Source organism: Anomaloglossus baeobatrachus, chromosome 2 (genome assembly GCF_048569485.1).
Source record: "Anomaloglossus baeobatrachus isolate aAnoBae1 chromosome 2, aAnoBae1.hap1, whole genome shotgun sequence".
NCBI classification, from domain to species: domain Eukaryota; kingdom Metazoa; phylum Chordata; class Amphibia; order Anura; family Aromobatidae; genus Anomaloglossus; species Anomaloglossus baeobatrachus.
Window position 1 is genome coordinate 492,360,876 of NC_134354.1, and position 23,521 is coordinate 492,384,396.

The 23,521-nt window shown below is 42.8% G+C and overlaps 1 protein-coding gene across 2 annotated transcripts in view; it reads left to right on the forward strand.

Moving 5' to 3' along the window:
• LOC142291730 (interleukin-18 receptor accessory protein-like) overlaps positions 1 to 23,521 on the forward strand; it is a 77,290-nt gene that overhangs the window by 47,514 nt on the left and 6,255 nt on the right. For both annotated transcript variants that reach the window (XM_075336476.1, XM_075336477.1), the window contains 5 exons: positions 819 to 996; positions 6,105 to 6,173; positions 8,808 to 8,937; positions 12,228 to 12,385; positions 13,691 to 13,834. In XM_075336476.1, the coding sequence (XP_075192591.1) occupies positions 819 to 996; positions 6,105 to 6,173; positions 8,808 to 8,937; positions 12,228 to 12,385; positions 13,691 to 13,834 (679 nt within the window). The remainder of the gene's footprint in view (positions 1 to 818; positions 997 to 6,104; positions 6,174 to 8,807; positions 8,938 to 12,227; positions 12,386 to 13,690; positions 13,835 to 23,521) is intronic.

The following is a 23,521-nucleotide window of genomic DNA, read 5'->3' on the forward strand; positions in this document are numbered from 1 at the left end:
TTAAATAACTTTAATCCACATGCAATTCAATGTTTTGATGGCTAGCGCTAGGCCCAACATTACGGTCATCTGCATGAGCTCATACTCTAATGCAGTGGTCTCAACATATGGGCCACAGACCACATGTGCCACTGAGGCTGCTTCATGTGGCACACAGGCATCGGAGCTCTCTTTACTATTAAAGCCCTGTCCTTGGGGCTGCTGTCTCCAGCGCTTCTTTTTAATTGAATGTGCATCCTTGGGTACACATTCCATGAAAATGTATCACAGCTCAGAGACCAGCTATCTGCACCACACTACCAGTACCAGCTACTGGCCAACCAATGGCCGACAGCTGACGTGATAACATAGGTGGTATATGACGTTACTGCTATGTGTCACCCACTATGAAAGAGATGATGATGCTCTTCACTGAGGGAACTGGAGAACAAGTGAGAAGGATAATTGTTTTTTTATGTATGTGAAGACTGGCACAAAAGGGAACATTATTGCAAGATGGGGATCAGGATGGGGAATATCATTACAAGAAGGAGCCCAGAATGGGGACATTTTTCAGGATAGAGACATTACCACAAGATGGGGACCAGGATGGGGAGATTACTACAAGATGAGGACCAGGATGGGACCAGAACCTTTTTTTTTTTTTATTTCTCTCCTCCTTTGAGAAAAAGTGGTTCCACTCTGATCAGACTGTAATCAAACCACTTTGCATCATCGGAAGTACATAAAAACATAATTGAGAAATGTTAACTCTTTTATTCCTGTAATATCTCCTCATTAAATCTGATTAAATAACCTCATGGTTCTTTTTATTTCAGACTTTAAAATTTTCCTCCGTTACATCTGAAAACCGGTTAAGTTTAAAGATAATCAATAATATGATCCACTTTTCTAAAATCCTTGTTCCTGATGCTGGAATTTATATATGTGATTATGCCTTATATATGCATGGAAAAGAATGGATAATGAGAGAAACTCTTCAGATTTTTGTTGATGGTAAGTCTTCTCTCGTACATCCATAATGTTTCTTAATTGGTGAAAATAGAAAAAATTTGCTCTAAGGAATAGTAAACATGTTATAGCAGGGCCGGCGTCAGCACCCGGCAAACCCGGGCAAATGCCGGGGCCCTGGAGAGCCGGGAGGGCCCACTCGGCCTCGTCAGTTCTCCTGTCCCTTGGCCGGGGCCCACTCGCCTTTACAGTTCTGCGGTCCCCGGCCGAGTTCCGGGGACCGCAGTCCTCGGCAGCAATCTGCGGCGCCGTCACTTTAAGGCGCGCAGACATCCTCGTTTGAATTTCACCTGTGGGCGGAGCTACCACCTTCTCAGTCCCACAGATGAAGGAGGCGAGCTTCTGTCCGGCGCTGTGTGGGCCCCCTCTGAGCCCTCTCCACCGTGACCTAATCGGGTAAGTGCCCTCCCCGCCTCCCCATTATAGGCCCCGGTGAGCTGCTTCTACCCCCTGGATGTATGCCCTGGCCCCTGCCAATGCCCCCACCCGCCGATTCCGCGGGTGCGGGCCCCGCCGAGCCGCGGGTGCTGGCCCCGCCGAGCCGCGGGTGTGGGCCCTGCCGAGTCGCGGGTGCTGGCCCCGCCGAGCCGCGGGTGCTGCCGCTGGTGCTGTACCCGCCGAGCCGCGGGTGCTGCCGCTGGTGCTGTACCCGCCGAGCCGCGGGTGTGGGCCCTGCCGAGCCGCGGGTGTGGGCCCTGCCGAGCCGCGGGTGTGGGCCCTGCCGAGCCGCGGGTGCTGCCGCTGGTGCTGTCCCCGCCAAGCCGCGGGTGTGGGCCCCACAGAGCAGCAGAGTTGTGTGCATTTGTCTGAATGTAGCAGAGTTGTATGTGTTTGTCTGAATGTAGCAGAGTTGTATGTGTTTGTCTGAATGTAGCAGAGTTGTGTGTGTTTGTCTGTATGTAACAGAGTTGTATGTGTTTGTCTGATTGTAGCAGAGTTGTGTTTGTCTGTATGTAGCAGAGTTGTATGTGTTTGTCTGTATGTAGCAGAGTTGTATGTGTTTGTCTGTATGTAGCAGAGTTGTATGTGTTTGTCTGTATGTAGCAGAGTTGTATGTGTTTGTCTGTATGTAGCAGAGTTGTATGTGTTTGTATGTAGCAGAGTTGTATGTGTTTGTCTGTATGTAGCAGAGTTTGTGTGTGCGTTTGTCTGTATGTAGCAGAGTTGTATGTGTTTGTCTGTATGTAGCAGAGTTGTATGTGTTTGTCTGTATGTAGCAGAGTTGTATGTGTTTGTCTGTATGTAGCAGAGTTGTGTGTGTTTGTCTGTATGTAGCAGAGTTGTATGTGTTTGTATGTAGCAGAGTTGTGTGTTTGTCTGTATGTAGCAGAGTTGTATGTGTTTGTATGTAGCAGAGTTGTATGTGTTTGTCTGTATGTAGCAGAGTTGTATGTGTTTGTCTGTATGTAGCAGAGTTGTATGTGTTTGTCTGTATGTAGCAGAGTTGTATGTGTTTGTCTGTATGTAGCAGAGTTGTGTGTTTGTCTGTATGTAGCAGAGTTGTATGTGTTTGTCTGTATGTAGCAGAGTTGTATGTGTTTGTCTGTATGTAGCAGAGTTGTATGTGTTTGTCTGTATGTAGCAGAGTTGTATGTGTTTGTATGTAGCAGAGTTGTATGTGTTTGTCTGTATGTAGCAGAGTTTGTGTGTGCGTTTGTCTGTATGTAGCAGAGTTGTATGTGTTTGTCTGTATGTAGCAGAGTTGTATGTGTTTGTCTGTATGTAGCAGAGTTGTATGTGTTTGTCTGTATGTAGCAGAGTTGTATGTGTTTGTATGTAGCAGAGTTGTATGTGTTTGTCTGTATGTAGCAGAGTTTGTGTGTGCGTTTGTCTGTATGTAGCAGAGTTGTATGTGTTTGTCTGTATGTAGCAGAGTTGTATGTGTTTGTCTGTATGTAGCAGAGTTGTATGTGTTTGTATGTAGCAGAGTTGTATGTGTTTGTCTGTATGTAGCAGAGTTTGTGTGTGCGTTTGTCTGTATGTAGCAGAGCTGTATGTGTTTGTATGTAGCAGAGTTGTATGTGTTTGTCTGTATGCAGCAGACTTGTGTGTGTGTGTGTGTGTCTGTAAGTGTATATGACTGTATATATTTGTCTGTTTATATGTATTTTTGTGAGTTTGTCTTTAAATATGTATATGTTCGTATCGGTGTCTGTGTGTGGATGGGGCCCACTGGGACTCTTCCGCCCGGGGCCCACAAAAACCTGGAGCCGGCCCTGTGTTATAGCATGAGAGATGTTCAACAGTGAGAAGATTACATTGATCCGACTGATACTTTATGTCAGGGGCGGACACAGACAGAAATGGGTCCCTATGCAAAAACAATATATGGGCCCTTTGCAGTACATGAATGTTTATGTGGCAGAACCTACTTAGCTCTGTAGAGGTAGAAGTGGGGCCTATAACCTCCTCGGCCATTGTGGCCAGAACAATAATATGTCCGCCCATACTTTATGGAACATCGGACAAATATTCATTATTATTATGGACAATGATTCAATTATTAAGCTACGATGTTTTATAGGTTGGGAGACAAGAAGTCCAGCATTATTAGACTTAAAGGGTTTGTCCCATTTATAAAAAAATAGGGCACAGTTTGCTACAAAAACCCTTAAGGGGGCTTTACATGCAACAACCTATCTAACGATTTGTCGTTGGGGTCACGGAATTCGTAACGCACATCCGGCGTCGTTAGCGGCGTCGTTGCGTGTAACAGCTCTGAGCGACTGTTAATGATCAAAAATACTCACCTTATTGTTGATCGTTGACACGTTGTTCATTTTCAAAATCTCGTTGGTCGTTGTGGATGTAGGTTGTTCGTCGTTCCTGAGGCAGCACACATCGCTACGTGTGACATCCCGGGAACGACGAACAACAGCTTACCTGCATCCTCCAGCAACCCGGTGGACGTGTCGATAATGCGGCTGCTCTCCGCCCCTCCGCGTCTATTGAACGCCTGCCGTGTGACGTTGCTGTGACGCCGCACGAACCGCCCCCTTAGAAAAGAGGCGGTTTGCGGGTTACAGCAACGTCGCTGGGAAGGTAAGTCCGTGTGATGGGGCCTAGCGATATTGTGCGCCACAGGCAGCAATTTGCCCGTGATGCACAAACAACGTGTAAAGCAGCCTTTAGTTTCACTCATCATTCCCAGATCCAGTGCTGAGTTTCCACCGCTGTGCCTGGTGTCTTTTATTGGATGTAAAATTCCCTGAGCTCTGCCTCTCCACATGGAATGCCCTGCTTAGAGCCGCTGAGGTCACTGATTACCTGCTGGGCTGTCAACTTGATATGCCAATAAGGCCTGTTTCACATGTCAGTGATTTTGGTACGTATGTTGCTGTTTTTATACATACCAGAATCACAGACATACAAAGATCCATTAAAATCAATGGGTCTGTGCACACATCAGTGACTTTTCACTGATTTTCACTGATTTTCACTGATCCTGTCTTCATACGGTGTACATGCGTGTTTGTGATTTCCACATGGAGACATGTCCATTTTTTTCTGGCATCACTGATGTCCCACGAACCACACTATGGTTTGATCTGTGAAACACATACCAGAAAAACACACTTGTACATTGAAAATAAAAAACTTTTTAAACTCACCCATCTCCAGAGATGCTGTCTCCAGACGCTGCTCTCTGCTGTTTCCAAGCCGGCGAATTATTCTCATGCATATGCATTTATTCATTGTACAGCCGACTCAGAAGTAGCTGCAGAGGTGAGAAACACAGCAGAGCCGGAGACTCAGCACCGCGGACAGCAGGAGCTGGGACAGGTGAGTGTATTTCCATGTGCTATCACGGATCACTGATCACGTATAGCACATGTAGAACACACGTGTGCCGTGAATCACGGCACATGGAGGGACATATGCATTTTTAATACGTCAGTAAAAAACGTCTGGTTTTCACTGACGTATAAAAAAGGCCTAACAGAGACTGAGACTCCGCACTGCACCCGGGAGGACGAGTAAAGTGTGGTTTGTTCTCTTTTATAGGAAACCTCGCCCAGTGATTGGGATTTTATTAAAGGGCATAACCCATTTAAGGAAATGTGCCATCTTAGAAGCATTTGTACAATTCTCCTCGTCTTTCTGGATAGACTATGGGATACCAATCAGCTGTGAAAGTAGTGCAGTATTTTAATGAGATCACCAGCTTTACTAAATACAGCTCTCAGGTTTCAGAAATATGAAAAAAATGCCAAGAAAACCTTACTTTTTGGAAATAAACATTAATACTAATGAGTATCAGACCAGTTCAGGTATGGAGTTTACAAGAAATAATAAAGAAAATTAGCATTAGAGTTGACCAAAAATATTTGCAACACTCTTGCCCAGTGAGTTCATTGGCAGTCCATGGCCACCAGACCAGAGGTTTGTGAATCTACTCCTATCAGCCAGCAAACATGGCATCTTTTCTAATCAGTAGGTGTAAGGCTATGTCCGCACGTTGCTTTTTACCTGCTTTTTACCTGCTTTTTTGCTGCTTTTTCAACTGCAGCGTTTAATGCCAAAATGGATGTGTTCTTCTATTCAAGCAAAGTCTATGGGAATTTGGGTTTCTTGTCCGCACTATGCAGTTCAAACTGCAGCCTTTTTGTTGCAGAACTTTGGTCAAAAACTCAGCTTTGCAGTGCAAAACCCAAATGGCAAAAACAATTGACATGTCAATTGTTTTTGCCATTTGGGTTTTGCACTACAAAGCTGAGTTTTTGACCAAAGTTCTGCAACAAAAAGGCTGCAGTTTGAACTGCATAGTGCGGACAAGAAACCCAAATTCCCATAGACTTTGCTTGAAAAGCAGAACACAACCATTTTGGCATTAAACGCTGCAGTTGAAAAAGCAGCAAAAAAGCAGGTAAAAAGCAGGTAAAAAGCAACGTGCGGACATAGCCTTACACCATTATTGTATGTTGGTGGTAAAACGGGGGTTCTTCAGACTTTGGTCTAGCAGCCACAAATTACCAGGGTCCTGCAATTCTTTTTGCTCAGCTGCATTTAGCATACCTTCAGTTGCTTAGTAATTTTGTGTACATACTGGATGAACACGGTCTTTGTGCAACCTGCGTATTTTTTTCTTTCAGTCCCAGATACTCGAAAACCCCCCAACATTTCGGGTCCATCCAATGGGACTGAGCTAGAAGTAGAACTTGGTAAGATTTTAACAGTTAATTATTTTACTAATATTTGCTTTTACTAGTGAGACAGTTAGTGTTAGTAAGTACAGTGTGAAGTTAGTCACTTACTCACGGATAAGTCAAGAGACAGGGTAGTTGGATGTTCTGGAGTCAGGTACAAGGAGATCACATTGTGGATACAGAAAGTAAAAAGAGGCGTAATCAGTAGTGTTGATCGTGCATGCTCTCCAATCACCAATGTTTGGTACTCAATCAAGCATCATGGTGTCCATGAAACAATGACCACAAAGTACAAGCTTGTTTCACTGAATGTTGCCAGCTGACACCCTAGAGAGACCCATTCACAGTCTTTGAATGTAGAATAAAATCTGGAAGAGACAAAATGGCGCAAATGGTGTATTATCCTAGTGGAGCTGGAAAAAGGAGGTTTGGAAAAACTCACCTTGGGGAGTTGTGAGGGTCACAACTACCATTAGAGCATAGTGTCAAAACACGTGGGCTGCCGCGTACCCAGTAAATACAAAAAGTAGCAGGAGGGAGTAAAAGCTTAATCGCGCTGCCGTGGATATAAGCAGAAGATGAATCCTAGGGTTAATCTTCATGATTTTTATTATTCAACGCATTTCAGAGTCCAAATGACTCCTTCATCAGGAGTCAAAAACCACTTTTGTACATCAGTGATTTTTGATTCCTGATGGAGTTATTTGGACTCTGAAACGCGTTGAAGAATAAAAATCACAAAGATTAACCCTTGGATTAATCTCCTGCTTATATCCACGGCAGCGTGATTAACCGTTTCCTCCCTCCTACTACTTTTCACAGTTTCTGAATGACTCTCAGTGGAGTTGAAACAACGTTTTCAGATGTAGTGTATCAAAAGGAAAAAAAAAGAAAATTTGCACTTCCTCCCCACTGAAATGCTCTGTTTATGGCTGGCTGTATGTGGGCGGAGAGCTGAACTGCCAAATCATTGACTTCCATTATAATCATTACTCGAGTTGAGCACTTTCAGAGCATCTGACCTGATCAAGTCGAATACCGTGCACACGAGCACTTTAGTGCTCACCCATCTCTAGTAACAAGTCACAGTCTGAAGTTAGAATACTAAGAGGATAGCAGATCAGAGTAAAAGGGCAAGGTAAGAGAAGGTCCAATGTCTGGCAGCAACGAGAGCATGGAAATGCAAGCCAACAGCACCACTTAAACAGAATGCTACAACTGGCAAAGTTCTGAGAGAAACTGCTCAGATAAGTAGCTGGGCAATCACCGGGACCACCTGAATAACTCACAGCTCCCAGAATATGATTGGATGACTGAGCTGTCACTAAACACACCAACAGTTCAGCACGCCCCAGTATTAGATTGGGTGACTGAGCTGTCACTCACCAAATTGACAGCTCAGCACTCTCAATAGTCACAGCAGTCAGTCCCTCATTGCACTCTAGTTGAGGAATCGTGACATACAGTTTTTTCATGGGAATTATGCCACTGTTAATCTAGTATATTTATTTATATATTGATAAAAGGGAGTTTGACAGCATCATTTATTCTTAGAAGCTAAGAAGGGATCAGGAGTGCTTTATCAGCCGTGTAATATTGTTTTTAATGTTCTCGGTATGATTGCTAATTGCTTTTTCAGTATGTTTAAAACTGATGTCTGGGACTGCTGTCAGTTATTTCAACAACGCTCGGATCACACCTACAGCAGGGTGAAGGACATCTCAGAATGTGCAGGGAGAGCAGGCAGAAGGAGAAAAGGGGACTTTCTCTTTACTATCTTAGTTTTATAAATCACAAGACTTGAGACATTTTATATCTCCACACTCTGTCAAGACTTCTTTATATAACCATTGCTGCTAATAGCATAGAATGTTCATTTTTCATATGAATTAACGAGGAACTTTACAAGATATGCCATTGTTCACCGCTATATTGTACAGCCAGCAGTTCAGCTCATGAATATTCACAGCACCTCTCCCCTGAAGAAGAAAGAAAATCTTTATTGAAACGTACGTTGGGCCGGTTTGAGGACTCTCTTGAGACTTACCGCTGTTACCATCTTCAGCGGTAAAACTTCTGAACTTTTTGCTATTTCCTGGGCTGGTTTGAGGACTTTCTTATGACTGACCGCTGTTACCATCCTCAGTGGTAAAACTCCTGAACCTTCTGCAATTCCCTCATTCTCCTGGGATTTCCCCTATATTTATTCTCCATGGGCAATATGCAATATATATCCTTGACATTACCCTCATGTCACTGAATTGATCCTTGTTTGGACATCATGTGGTGTATATGAATGAACATGTGTTACTATTAAGACTCCTTGTGTGCTTCAACCTTGATTACTGCCTATATTTATGAATAGGGGAATGATATGCAGTAACTTGTAAACGAATGGTCTCTGTTTTTATGATTTTAACTCAAAATGAAATGTCACCATTGTCATAATAAACGCTACTCTTTTTTGCACTTTAAAAGCTTTATTCTCGGTTCATGTTTATAATATGTTTATGAGCTTGTGCAGTGGGTGGGCTACTGATTACAATCGGGCCCCCCGCTTTCTTTGTATGGCATTGTGGAATTTTTCCCTAACAGTTCTTATAATGTAATTACTTTTTGCCACTCTAAACATATTTTTTTTTTAATCAGAAAAACCCTATAATTTAACCTGTGAAGTTTTTTTTGGATATGAAAGATCTTTTAATCCAGTAATCAAATGGACAATTTTACACCCTGAAGTCAAAGAGCGTTCTGCCCTTATTGGAGGACGTGAGCTTTGGTAAGTGAATATCGTGAAGTTTTCCTTATAATTGCTTATTTGCTAGATGTTGAATCAGCAATTAAATCACTTGCAAGCCACCACCTTTTCCATTGGAAAAATGATAAGAGAGAAGGGGGAAGAGAATATTTTATTATGGATTCCAGCCAGAATGGCATTTAAATAATCAAAAAATAAAGTTCCCAATGGGACTGAAAAAAATAGTGAAATGTAAAAAAAAAAATTAAAAAGTCATAAAAATTTGAATCATTCTTTTTTTCCTCAGTTCAAAATAAAGAAATGTAAAGAAAAATACATATTTGGTATTCCCACATCCATACAAATCTGCTCTATAAAAATATAATTTTTGGTGAAGATTAAATATTTAAAAAATGAGACTCCAAAATTACCTTTTTTTGTAAATGAACATCACAAAAAATGCAAGAAGATGCAAAGTGCAGTAAGTACGTGAAAATGGTTTCGGTAAAAAAATACAGCTGCCCACACAAAAAAACAAGCCCTCATATAACTCCATGGAGTGTAAAGTAAAAAAGGTATGAGTCTTAAAAATTTACACAAACAAAAATGTTATTTTTTTTATTACTTTAATTTTTTTCCAATCACTAAAACAGTAATAAACCTTTACATGTATGCTATCGCTGTAGTCATTATTGTTTCCTGCACAATGAACACCTTAAAAATAAAACTCCAAGCTAACCTTAGGATGTGCTATGAATATCTGATTAGAGAGGTGTGGCATAGGGCACCCATGCCAATCAGCTTTATCCGATGCCGCTGCTGTCCTGAAGTACTCAGTTGTGGAGCTGCATACCCCCCATCACTAATCTGTAAGTGACAGTAAATAAATACAGACACTGAAAAAATCCTTTACTTGGAACAAAAAACAAAAAACACCCTCTTTCTCCATTTTATTAGCCTCAACACATCCCTGCAGGTCCGATGTAATCCACACGAGGTCCCACGATGATTCCAGCCCTGTTACATCTCTGTCACAGCGAACGGCCATAGAACATGACCACTCGCTGTGTGCTCCAAAGAATGAATGAGCAGTGATGACTCATTGCAGTCAGACGCTGTCACAGTCCGGGGGCACGTCCGACTGCAACCAATCACAGAGGCCAGGCAAGCCGGAGGGTGGGGAAAGCAGTGCTGAGTGCATATGGACGAGCAATGATGACTGGAGGCCGCAGGAGCAGCGTACAGCTGTGCGGGAGCAGTTTACAGCTGCAACGGAGCCTCGGTAAGTATGAAACGCTTGCTTCATTTTTATTTTCTTTATTTTTTTTTATCTTTTCAAGTGCCGGATTCGGATCAAAGAGCCAGAAGCCTGAGCCTGGACTTGGCTCCTGGGAAACTTTGAAACTGCGCGGATCAGGACTTTTACAGTCCGGGTCCACCCAGCTCTACCCATAGGCCATCAATGTAAAAGCCCAAGGCAATCCTTTTCCTGCACTTATATCTGGAAAAAGGGACAAGAAATTTTTTATTATAGAGCCCAGTATGTATGACTCGCCCACCCCAGGGCTATGGGACACCCGTTGCCGGGCCGGACTAGTCCGGAGGTAGTCAGTGGTGGCGGGGCCCGACTCCGTGGCCCTGGTGGGTGTCAGTTTAATATGTGGCTTGATGAATAAAGTTTGTGTTCGTGACGCCACCTGTGGTCTGCGGTTAATAACCCGCCGCTGCTGTGTGAGGTCTCCGGGGTGATGATATAGCAGCGATGGTGGTACTGCTCCCCACAGGTGGAGCGGAGCCCCGGGGACACTGTTAGTGCTCGTGAAAGTCTATGGTGTTGTGTGGCTAACACGGTGCAGGGCCGACAGGCAATGAAAGAACCAGGCACAAACAACAGTCTCTTTACCTTTTCCTCTTTTACTTTGGAAACAGTCCAGCCCTGGGAGACCGTTACAGGTGGTGATGGGGATCTGGTCGGCCTGGAAGTATTTGGGGGGATGTTTCTGGCCAGCTGAGTATGAGGCCTACTCCTGTGCTTTTCTTTGTTATGATAGGACCCTGCTTCTCTGAATCCAGCAATGGCACTCTTTGCTGCTGGGACCAATGGTACGTCCCTTTCTCTCTGTAGCAGGCTGCGCAGGCCCTCTCTGGTGCTTCTCTGCTGGAGTCCACACCGGGCCCTGATGCTGCAGCTGTGTCTTCGGGATGTATATGGGTCAGGTGCTTGCAGCTCTCCTGCCCTTCGGATTCGGCTACCAGGGAGTATTTTAAGCCCTGGTGGCCACAGACTCCGATGTCCGAGTCTCTTCGCTGCCTCTCTGCTCCTCCTGCTTCCCTGGGCCAAGCTACTCTAGCTCTAGGCCCCAGATCCACAGGACAGCACACTCTGCGTCTGCTCACTATCACTTCTCTCTACAGACTGACTGCTACTTCCTCCCTCAGGTCAGACTTGAGGAAGGCTCCCTGGAATTCCAGGTTCAGAGCTCCCCCTGCTGGCCGGAGGGAGAACTGCGTTGGGTGTTAAAACTTGCTGGCCAATGGACCTCCCAATTACCTCCAGGCTCAGCATTAACCCTTTGGAAGGGCAATGCTGTTGTGGCGACCAGGTCCTGGGGCGCCACATGTACTTTGCCCATATCACGGGGCACTGCCTGACACTGGCAGAAGAGGGCCACTGTCCGAGAAAAATATTTGTTCCCCTGATAGCTCAAGTTTTTCATAATGCACAATTCTACCTGCTTTAGAGGTGGTAATGGCCCCTTAACTCATTGGAAGTTTGGTTCGGAGGGCACAGTTCATAAGAGAGATAATAATAATAATATTTATAATAATAATAGAGATAAGGTTCAGTTTGTGACGCTGACTTGACCCGAACCCCAATGGAAGTCAGTAATTGGGCAGTTTATGTCTCTGTTCACATGTTGTTAGCCATAAGCAGAACACTTGTGAGGGAGGATGGGTGAAGTTATTCAAAAAAGTTAATTTTTTTTTTTGTGTGTGCACACTCCATCTGGTCATGCTGATTTTACCCCCATTGTGAGCCATTCAAACACTGCATGCGGCTCACACAGGGCTGAGCATCACTCATACTCAAGCACAGCGCTGCTCACTTGAGTGGTTTGAACTCTAACTCACTCATACTTCGAACCCAAACTTATTAATTTTGAAGTCTGTTTTCAAACCTGAAGTCGAACCTGAAACCTCAGGTTTGTTTATCTCTACTCTTTGGCCCCTGTCCGACCACGCAGGTTGCACCAATGATATGTCTGTGAATATTGAAGTATTCAATAAAGTAACTTTGCTGCATCAGTGATCTCTTTTTGTTTTGTTTCCAGCTTACATACTACCAATAGACTGAAAGGATATGATTGCACCTTGACAATGCCTTTGAAAAGTGTAACGACCAGTGATCTACGTGCAATGTTTCAGTGTTCTGCTCAAAATTCAGTGGGCAACGTTACATCTACAGTCAAGTTATCCAGAAAAGAAATAGGTAATCCTGGAGAATATCGATAAAAATTGGTCTGCTGATAGATATAAATTTCACTGGGATTTAAAAAAGGTCACCATTCACTTAAAGTGTATTTCCATTAGAGATAAACTATCATTGTAATGTGAACTTTTTACATTTTTCATAAATTTCACCTGAAAGCCAAATATCCCTAACTTTTTGTGAGTAGTGTACTTCAAATAACAAAGATCTCTTCTTAAGGCTATGTGCGCACGTGTGCGCTCTGTACCGCACACAAAAGGTCCGCTTCAGAGCGCAGCTGAAAAGCTCCGTTCTGAAGCGCATGGTGCCTGCAGAATTCGTGCGCTCTGCATGCTGCCTCACCCTATAGACAGCATGCAAACCGCACGGAAGAAGTGACTTGTCACTTCTTAGAACGCACGCTCCGGGCAGCAGCCGAATCGCTGCGCTCTAATACGCCACGTGCGCACGGCTCCTGCACAAGCTCCATAGATTATGCAGGGGACACAGGACGCGTGCAGTTACGCTGCGGTGCAGAACACAGCATAACTGCATGCAATACGCACACGTGCGCACATAGCCTTACACTGCTCTAGTCATGATATCATGTGTCTAACCATAGCAGAAACCTTCATATTAGGGCACCTTTGTTAACTTGAAGTGTATCTGTTGTGTATCTTTTTTTTAACATATTTTTTTAACACATGTTACAGGAATCTGTCCCCAAGTTTTTAATACCTATCTGAGAGCACCGTAATGTGGGGGCAGAGATCATAATTCCAGCAATGTATCACTTACTGGGCTGTTTGCTGTACCTTTCATAAAATCACAATTTTATCATCAGGACATTATCAGTAGAGGACTACTTGTCATGCAGCCACACCACTACTGATTGTCAGATTTCTGAGTATGCACAATGAACGCAGAAAGCTGCTAATCAGTGGTGTGGACAGGATTAAAAAGAACATTCAAAAGACCTATGGTAGTAGATCTACAGCAGAGAAAACAGTTTTTAATCAAAACTGCAGCTCCAAGTAAAGTAAGTGATGCATTGCTGGAATTAGGTTCTATGTACCTTAATCATGCTGTCAGATGGGGTAACAAAAATCTGCTAAAAAATTATTATAAACAATTATTAAAGGATTTTTTTCTTTTAGCTGGATAACTGTTTTAACAACCTTCTTTAGAAGGAATAATTTACACCTCCATACATATGTTAATTTATTCTAGAAGCAAATGCTAAATGTTGTGTTGTTCATGAGTAGAAAAGGGATCTGATCAGACAATTTGTTTACTTCCCTACTTTTCACAATTTTCTCTTATCAGATATAGTGTTCCGGAGAAACGTATTGTGTGTATCTGTAGTGCTGTTGCTGATCATGCTCCTGGGTGCTGGCACCGCATATTTATACTGGGTTGAAATAGTGTTGCTTTATCGCCATTATCTGTCAAAGGATGAGACCATTGGAGGTAAGATATTCATTTCTTGTCCGTGAAATAAATATACTGTATATACATGCACTTTTTTTTATTGCTTTTATTGTATTGCTTGTTTCAGCTCAAATTGTAGGGATAGATAAGAACTCTGATTTAAAGAACTATTTAAATTGTTTTTACTATGGGCCTAAGTACCAACAGGCAATTAGTTGCCAATTGCCTGAACTGCCTCTTGTGCCCAGCCCCAATCTGCTGTCATGTTGGCTGCCAATGTCATGCTGATTGACACGTGGCTTCTTGCTGCCATACACTACTCCATCAATAGAAGAACCCAGAAGATTTGCTCTGTTGATGTGGAGCAACTGCACCTCCAGCAGGAGTAGTCAGTGACCGCTCTGACCTGGCAACTGGTAGAACATGCTTGTAGTTAACAAGTATCTACCTGTAAGATTTTAGTTTTAGGCCCATAGTAAAAAAAAACAAAAAAAAAAAAAATAGTCTTGGGTTATCCCTTTAACTCCTTTTCCCCTTCAGCCCTGGGGCACTTTCCGTTTTTGCGTTTTTGTTTTTTGCTCCCCTTCTTCCGAGAGCCGTAACTTTTTTATTTTTCCGTCAATCTTGCCATATGAGGGCTTGTTTTTTGCGGGACAAGTTGTACTTTTAAATGAAACCATAAGTTTTACCATATGGTGTACTGGAAAACAGCAGAAAAATTCCAAATGCGGAAAAATTGCAAAAAAGTGTGATGGCACAATAGTTTTTGGGATGTTTTATTCACGGTGTTCATTATATGGTAAAACTCATGTGTGAGTATGATGCCTGAGGTCGGTGCGAGTTTGTAGACACCAAACATGTATAGGTTTACTTGTATCTAAGGGGTTAAAAAAATTTCACAAGTTTGTCCAATAAAAGTGGCGCACGTTTTGCGCCATTTTCCGAAACATGTTATTGCATTTTGCGTAAAACTTGCGGCGACCAAAAAACGTAATTTTGGCGTTTGGAATTTTTTTGCCACTACGCCGTTTACCAATCAGATGAATTGATTTTATATTTTGATAGATCGGGCATTTCTGAACGCGGCGATACCAAATATGTGTATATTTATTTATTCTTTAACCCTTTAATTTTCAATGGCGTGAAAGGGGGGTGATTTGAACTTTTAGGGTTTTTTTTTTTATTTTTTAAAACTTTTTTTTTTACTTTTTTTTTTATTTTACTAGTCCCCCTCGGGGGCTATAGCGATCAGCAATCCGATCGCTCTTATCTATCTGCTGATCACAGCTATACAGATGTAAACAGCAGATTCAGTCACTTTCTCTTTCTCTCTGCTCGCGGCCGAGGGAAAACGAAAGTGAAACTTCATAGCTGCAGGTGTCATCACATGACCCTGTGCTACGATGGCAACCACCGATAGTCACGTGATCACGCACATGACTTCTGGTGGGGGCGGCGGTAAGTAAAAAACATGGCCGCGCGCATTTAGATCTTGCTGCCAGACTTTGGCAGCAAGATTTAAGGGGATATTGGCCGCGGGTGGAAGCGATTCCACCCGCGGCTAGCAGGCACACATGTCAGCTGTTGAAAACAGCTGATATGTGTGCCGACCGCCGCCTGCCCGCGGCAGGGGGCGGGGCTTAACGGGACACACTCCATGACGGATATATCCGTCCATGGTCGTGAAGGGGTTAAGGACGAAGCCAGTTTTGTACTTAATGCCCAGGCCATTTTTTGCAATTTTGACCAGTGTCACTTTATAAGGTTATATCTCTAGAATGCTTCAATGAATCCCGGTGATTCTGAGATTGTTTTTTCGTGACATATTGGGCTTCATGTTAGAGGTAAAATTAGGATGATATTTTTTTTATTTTATTTATTTTATTTGTGAAAAAATCTGAAATTTGACAAAAAAAATTAAAAATTTTGCAATTTTCAAACTTTTAATTTTTATGCCCATAAACCAGAGAGTTATGTCACACAAAATAGTTAATAAATAACATTTCCCACTTGTCTACTTTAGATCAGCGCAATTTTTGAAACAAAATGTTTTGGGGTTAGGAAGTTAGAAGGGTTCAAAGTTCATCAGCAATTTCCCATTTTTTCAACAAAATTTACAAAACCATTTTTTTAGGGACCACATCCCATTTGAAGTGACTTTGAGAAGCCTAGGTGACAGAAAATACCCAAAAGTGACACCATTCTAAAACCTGCACCCCTCAAGGTATTCAAACCCACATCCAAGAAGTTTATTAACCCTTCAGGTGCTTCACAGGAACTAAAGTAATGTGGAATGAAAAAAAATAAAAATTAACATTTTACCTAAAAATGTTGCTTTAGCACTAATTTTCTTACTTTTTCAAGAGGTAACACTGAAAATTGGACCTCACACTTTGTTACCCCCTTTCTTATGAGCGCGCCGATACCCCACATGTGGTCAGAAACCTCTGTTTGGACAAATGGGAGGGCTTGGAACGAAAGGAGCAATATTTGAATTTTGGAAAGCAAAGTTGGCTGAAACAGATTGCGGGCACCATGTTGCATTTACAGATCCGCTAAGGTACCTAAACAGCAGGAAACCCCCTCAAGTGACCCCATTTTGGAAACTAGACCCCTTAAGGCTTCTATCAAGGGGCATAGTGAGCATTTTGGACCAATAGGTACTTCACAGATTTTGATAACGTTACGTTGTCATATTGTATATTGTCATTTTTTTCTCAAAAATGTTGCTTTAGCATCAATTCTCTCACTTTTTCAAGAGGTAATTCCAAAAATTTGACCCAAATGTTTGTTACCCACTTTTTTATGAGCGCGGTGATACCTTGCATGTGGTCTGAAACCTTTGTATGGACAAATGGGAGGGCTTGGAACGAAAGGAGCAATATTTGAATTTTGGAAAGGAAATTTGGCTGAAAAAGATTGCGGGCACCATGTCGCATTTGGAGGACCCCTAAGGTATGTAAACAGCAAAAAAATACCACAAGTGACCCCCATATTGGAAACTAGGCCTCTCAAGGAATTTATCTAGATATTTGGTGAGTACCCTGAACCCCCAGGTGCTTCACAGAAGTTTATAACGTTGAGCCATGAAAATAAAAAAATAAAATTTTACCACAAAATTGTTACTTCAACCAGGTAGCTTTTTTTTTCACAAGGGTAACAGGAAAAAAAATCACCATGAAATTTATTGTGCAATTTCTCCTGAGTTTGGTGATATCTTATATGTGGTGGAAATCAACTGTTTGGGCACACGGCAGGTCTTGGAAGGGAAGGAGTGCAATTTGACTGCAAAATTGGCTGGAATCAATAGCGGACACCATGTTGCATTAGGAGAGCCCCTGAGGTACCTAAGCAGTGGAGATCCCCCACAAGTGACCCCATTCTGGAAAATAGACCCCTCAAGGAATTTATCTAGATGTTTGGTGAGTACCCTGAACCCCAAGGTGCTTCACAGAAGTTTATAATGTTGAGCTGTGAAAATAAAAAAAATACATTTTTACCACAAAATTGATACTTCAACCACATAGCTTTTTTTTTAACAAGAGTAAAAGGAAAAAAAGCAGCATAAAATTTATTGTGCAATTTCTCCTGAGTATGCTGATACCTTATGTGTGGTGGAAATCAACTGTTTGGGTGCACAGCAGGGCTCGGTAGGGAAAAAGTGCCACTTGACTGAACACTTGGCTGGAATAATTAGTGGACACTATGTCGCATTTGGAAAGCCCCTAAGGTGCCTAAACAGTGGAGGTCCCCCACAAGTGACCCCATTCTGGAAACAAGACACCTCAAGGATTTTATCTAGGTGTATATTGAGCATTTTGAATCCACGAATACTTCACAGAATTTGATAAGCTTAGGTTGCCATATTGAAAATTTTCATTTTTTTCCCAAAAATGTTTTTTAGCATCACATTTCTCACTTTTTCAAGAGGCAACAACAAAACGTGGACCACACAGGTTGTTATCCAATTTCTTGTGAGCGCAGGGATACCCCATATGTGGCCAAAAACCTCTGTTTGGATAAATGGGAGGGCTTGGAATGGAAGGAGCACCATTTGAATTTTGGAAAAGTTGAAATAAATTGTGAGCACCATGTCACATTTGCAGGGCCTCTTGAGTACCTATACATTAGAAACCCCCCACAAGTGACCCCATTTTGGAAACTGGACCCCTTAAGGATTTTATTCAGGAGTATAGTAAGTATTTTGAATCCACAGGTACTTCACAAAAATGTTGCTGTAGCAACAATATTCTCACTGTTAGGCTATGTGGCCATGATCCAGCGACACTGCGTCTAGTACACAGTGCCAGCCTTCCTGCAGAGATGTGAGTGTTGTCCACGGGAGAACGCAGCTGCCCATGCCCACGATTTGGGTTCAGGCTGCTGTGGACTTTAGCTCTATTCTACCTGCAGAGAACACTCATCTCCGCAGCATAAATTGACATGCTGAGGCTCGGGAAGCTGCACCACAGGTCGGTTTATGCTGCGGAGAAAAGAAGCCCAGTGGGCATGGGATTTCTAAAAATCCTTCCACTGTGCTTCTACTGCACAACGCAGCGTTATGGATGCAGGGAAAACACTCTGCGCCCAAAACGCTGCAAACCCTGATTGTGGGCACACAGCGTAAAATGCTACAATGGATGAATGGATAGATGTCAAACATATATAGCATCCCACCCCCTGCATATTCTAAGCTGGCGCCCTTTAGTGACTTTCATGTGGCACTAAAGGATGCCTAGCCTTGAATTTAGCCCAAAAAGAAAAAAAAATAATTAAAATAAATGACGTGGGGTCCCCCCTATTTTTGATAGCCAGCTAGGGTAAAGCAGACAGCTGTAGCCTGCAAACCACAGCTGACAGCTTCACCTTGGCTGGTGATCAATTTGGAGGGCTCCCCAAGCTGTTTTTTTTCTTTATTATTTATAAATAAATAATTAAAAAAACAAAACAAACGTAGGGTCCCCCCAAATTAGATCACCAGCCAAGGTGAAGCTGATAGCTGGGGTCTTGTATTCTCAGGGTGGGAAAAGCCATGGTTATTGGACTCTTCCCAGCCTAAAAATAGCAGGCCGCAGCCGCCCCAGAAGTGGCGCATCCATTAGATGCGCCAATCCTGGCGCTTCGCCCCAACTCATCCCGTTGCCCTGGTGCGGTGGCAAACGGGGTAATAAATGGGGTTGATACCAGATGTGTAATGTCACCTGGCATCAAGCCCAGCAATTAGTTATGTCACGGCGTCTATTTGATACCAGACATAACTAATTGACAGTAATAAAAAAAAAAATTGACAACAAAAAAAAAAATGTATTTGAAAAAATACTCCCCAAAAACATTCCCTCTTTAACCAATTTATTGAAAAGAAAAAAAAAATTGGTCCCTGCTGTAATCCATTGTGAAAGTCCCGCGGCGATTCTGGACCTTCTAGAATATGGTGGGAACGTTCAGGGAACGTATTCCCCATTTTCTAGGAGTGCAGACCCTCCATTTGAGCAGAGTGGGTGCAAAGAATCTGCACCCACTCTCCCCGGGTCACAGCTACAGAGTGCGAGCAGCCAGCACAGCGTCTCTGAAAGCAAACCAGGAAGCTGAGCTGACAGCCGCGCTCTGCACGTGTGACCGGCGTTCACTGTGAAGGAGGAGGGGGCCGCGGGGGATCAGAGCGGAGACAGGTACGGGGGACACCGGGGTGGGAATAGGGGGTGACCTGGCAGGGCCTGGGGAGCAGTTTTCTGTCGTATGTGTCATAGCACATGCGACAGAAACCAGAGGAACAGGGTAAATGCCGCCGGCGCGCTGCTGTGCGCGCCAGTGTGCGCGGAGCCATGTTAGATTTTTGGAAGGAAGGAGGGGGTGGGGGGACACTTTGGCGACACCGGGGGACCGGAGAGGACCGGGGGATGAGATTTATCTCCCATCTGACATGTTTGTTTATGCCAGATGGGAGATAAATGATTTTTTACCGGCGCGGTCATTTACTGTAATGTGATCATCGGTAAACGGTGTGTACCGGTGATCACATGAGCGGGGACCGGAAAAACCGGCCAAAATCATGATCTCCAGGGTCTCAGCTACCCCTGGCAGCTGAGACCCCGGAAATTTTCCGACTCTGGGGGGCGCTAGACCCTTTTTTCCGACCGCCGTTAAAAAACGGTGGTTTGGAAGAAGTACCCTAATTTATCGCCGTTAAAAGGCGTATCGGCGGTCGTTAAGGGGTTAAAGGGAATCTGTCACCAGATTTTTGCCACCTAATCTGAGAGCACCATAATGTAGGGGCAGAGATCCTGATTCCAGCGATGTGTCACTTACTGGGCTGCTTAGTGTTCTCTTTTTTAATATCACTGTTTAATCAGCAGGAGATTATCATTACAGGATTACTAGGCGTGCTACCAGGTAGTTCGGCATATTCAGGAGCTCTGTTTAACTGCTAGATCTGTAGCAGAGAAAACATTGATTTTATCAAAATGACAGCAAAGAGCTCAGTTAGTGACACATCCCTTGAATCAGGGTCTCTGTCACTACATTATGCTGCTCAGATGAGGTAGCAAAAACCTGGTGACACATAAGCAAGTCAATCATATAACGTAAGGGTGATCCATGGTTTATTATCATGAATATAGATTTCATCTAGATGGTGCCATGACATTAGAAGCTGATTGATCATTTACCAGACAGATGAACATAGGTTTCGTGCACTTATTTACTAAACCAGTACAGTAGATTTTGACTGGACATATGATCTAAAGGATAACCGAAAGAGTCAGCATCAAAACCAGTGAAAGAATAGACAATTGCATAATCAAATTATGTACAATCAGATTATACACACAAGAACAAGATTCAGGACAGTCTGACAGAATATCAGGTATAGAAAGTGTCAAGAAAGGACGCACATAGGTTAATCCTCAGGTTAGATCACTAGAGGATAACTAGGTACATCAGGTAGGCTATAGACAAAAGAGTAACTGGCATTGGGCACAGAAAACAATAAACTTAAAGGGGTTGTCCTACGATCAAAGTATATTTTAATGAATAGATCTTGGAATAATAATAGGTCCCATAATTGTATGGTTTAATTTATTTTTCCTGTGCTGAGATAATCTTAGAAATGTCCCCTGCTATGCACTGTGTAATGACTGACCATGCAGGGACATGGTGTGATTATATCACGTCTCCTGGGCAGAGGAGGACGCAAAAGAGTATACAGACATCAAAGCACAGGATCTCAACTACTGGTTTCTGTGAGGTAACACATATTTAAAAACAGGCAGGGAAATGTTTTAGCTCACAGAAAGAATTAGCTTTGCAGGTGGACAACCCCTTTACAGGGAATCTGTCAGTAGGCCAACCCTCCTACACTGGAGATCAAAATTAGAGAACAATGTATAATCACTTGATGTTTTCAGAAATAATGTAATCTTCATTGATGAACATTTGAAGTTGTTTTTTGTAAGGGGTACACCACACCACTAGAAGAGTGTCTTACAAAAGAATCAACATTTATCAACATAAAACATTATTTGATGATCATAATTAGAGAACAACAATGACTGTAGCACAGAGAAAGATTCTAACTACATTTTCTGAAGGTAACAACAATCACCAATCAGTAGGAAGTGTAGGCCTTTGCTTTGAATAACTTCAGCACATCTGCGGCCACAGGACATCACTAGTCTATCACAGTGCTCTGGTGTGATTTTGGTCATAACTTTGTCACTAAGGATTTTCCTGAGGTTTTCTATTGGGTTTAGATCAGGACTCTGGGCAGACTATTTCATTGTTTCAATGTTTTCTGTTTCAAAGAACTTCTTTACCTGTTTTGCTGTGTGACAGGGGAATTGTCCTGCATGAAAATTGCTGGCTGATTGAGTGATGAACGCAAGTAAAGGAATGAGAAAAGAGGGGGGCTCCTGTGTAAACTCCTGAGAGATCTGAGAAAAGGTATAGGGGTGTGATGCACTCACCTGGATGCGCAGCAGGCTCAACACTGTTTGAGGCTTGTATCAGCGGATGATGGATCCTCTCTGTGGAAGGAGATTGCTGCCGTCACCCGAGGGGTAGAAAGCGCTGCTTGTACATCGTCCTGTATTCAGGGTTGTGAGAGAGCGTCCTACAGTCTGTAGCGCAGGCACAGCAGTGGAGAGCCGACTGAACACACACAGAGAGGAAAGGATGGTAACTCATCACCACGCGGTAAAACACAGACAAAGATGCAGCCAACAAAAGATACCCAGTGTGGACAGCAAAATCAAAATCTCATAGTCTTTGCTAGGAGAAGGAAATGCATGCATTTAGGTGCATATTTGTGACCTCAAAAATGCACCAAAAACGCAGCAAAAGATGCCTTGTGTGAACTTAGCCTTAAACGTTGTGACACTGTATGACAACACAGATCCTTACCCTGTTCAGTGTGGAACTGGAGAGCAATTCCAGCTGCAGTGTTCAAACAATTACCTAGGGAGATTCTCTGCATTATTCTGTCCTCTCTTGCATTTCTCTTTCGATGGCGACCAGCCTTCTTGGGGGACTTGAAAGAGTTTGTGATGTGAAGATGCAATATTCTCAAAATCACAGACTTGGAATGACCAACTTCTCTTGCTATGGCTGATAGGTCCACACCTTTGGCCTTCATCTGGACAACCTGCTGCCGGTGGGTTTCAGTCACTTTGGAATGACAAACTATTTTTGTAAAGTCAGTGTAAACTAGAAAGTTAGGCTGCCAATTAAATAGGGTTTGTCAGATAATTAAGGAAATTATCACCAGGTGCCAGATTAACACCAATAACTTGCAGGTATCTGAAAGTGTTCTCTAATTTTTATCAGTATTCTTTTTCATTTATCTCATTTATATTTTTATTATATGCTTTACATGAAACTTAATTTATAAAATAAGCTTAAAATCCAGCTAGTTTACTCATGTTAGGATATAATCACATAGGACTACACAATGAGCTTAACATTTAGGAAATTGTGTATTGTTCTCTAATCTTGATCTTCAGAGTATACTGTCTATTTGGTCATATAGGTCATAGAAAAGGGAATAAAATGATACCTTGATATATGCGATCTGATGTCCCACCAAAAAAGTACATTCTAATTAATAAATGTTGGAATAATAATGTCCACAATTGGATATGTAAAAAAAGGCCCTGTGCTAATTTAATCTTAGAAATGTGACCCTGACATGTACTGTGTTTTCTGTGACCATATTCCATTTAAATACACTGTTAAACTTGTCTCAATATTGATATATTGATCAGAGCCCCTGATTGGCTGATCAGCAAGATGGCTAGATTGACCAGAAAATGGCCACCAGCCTAAATGGGCAGGGAGGTGCACTGAGTGTTTGCCTCACAGCCTTTTTGCTTACCCTGTCTATAGACCACATTGACAATAATTGACAGAAAAAACAATGCTTGAAATATCACTGGTGTGAATATATTTTCTACATGCCATTGTATGAGACCGAATATTTTTTTATCTAAATCTAAAGGCCCTGTCACACACAGAGATAAATCTTTGGCAGATCTGTGGTTGCAGTGAAATCATGGACATATTGTTCCATTTGTACACAGCCACAAACCTGGCACTGATTGTCCACAATTTCACTGCAACCACAGATCTACCACAGATCTACCACAGATCTACCACAGATCTACCACAGATCTACCACAGATCTACCACAGATCTGCCACAGATCTGCCACAGATCTGCCACAGATCTGCCACA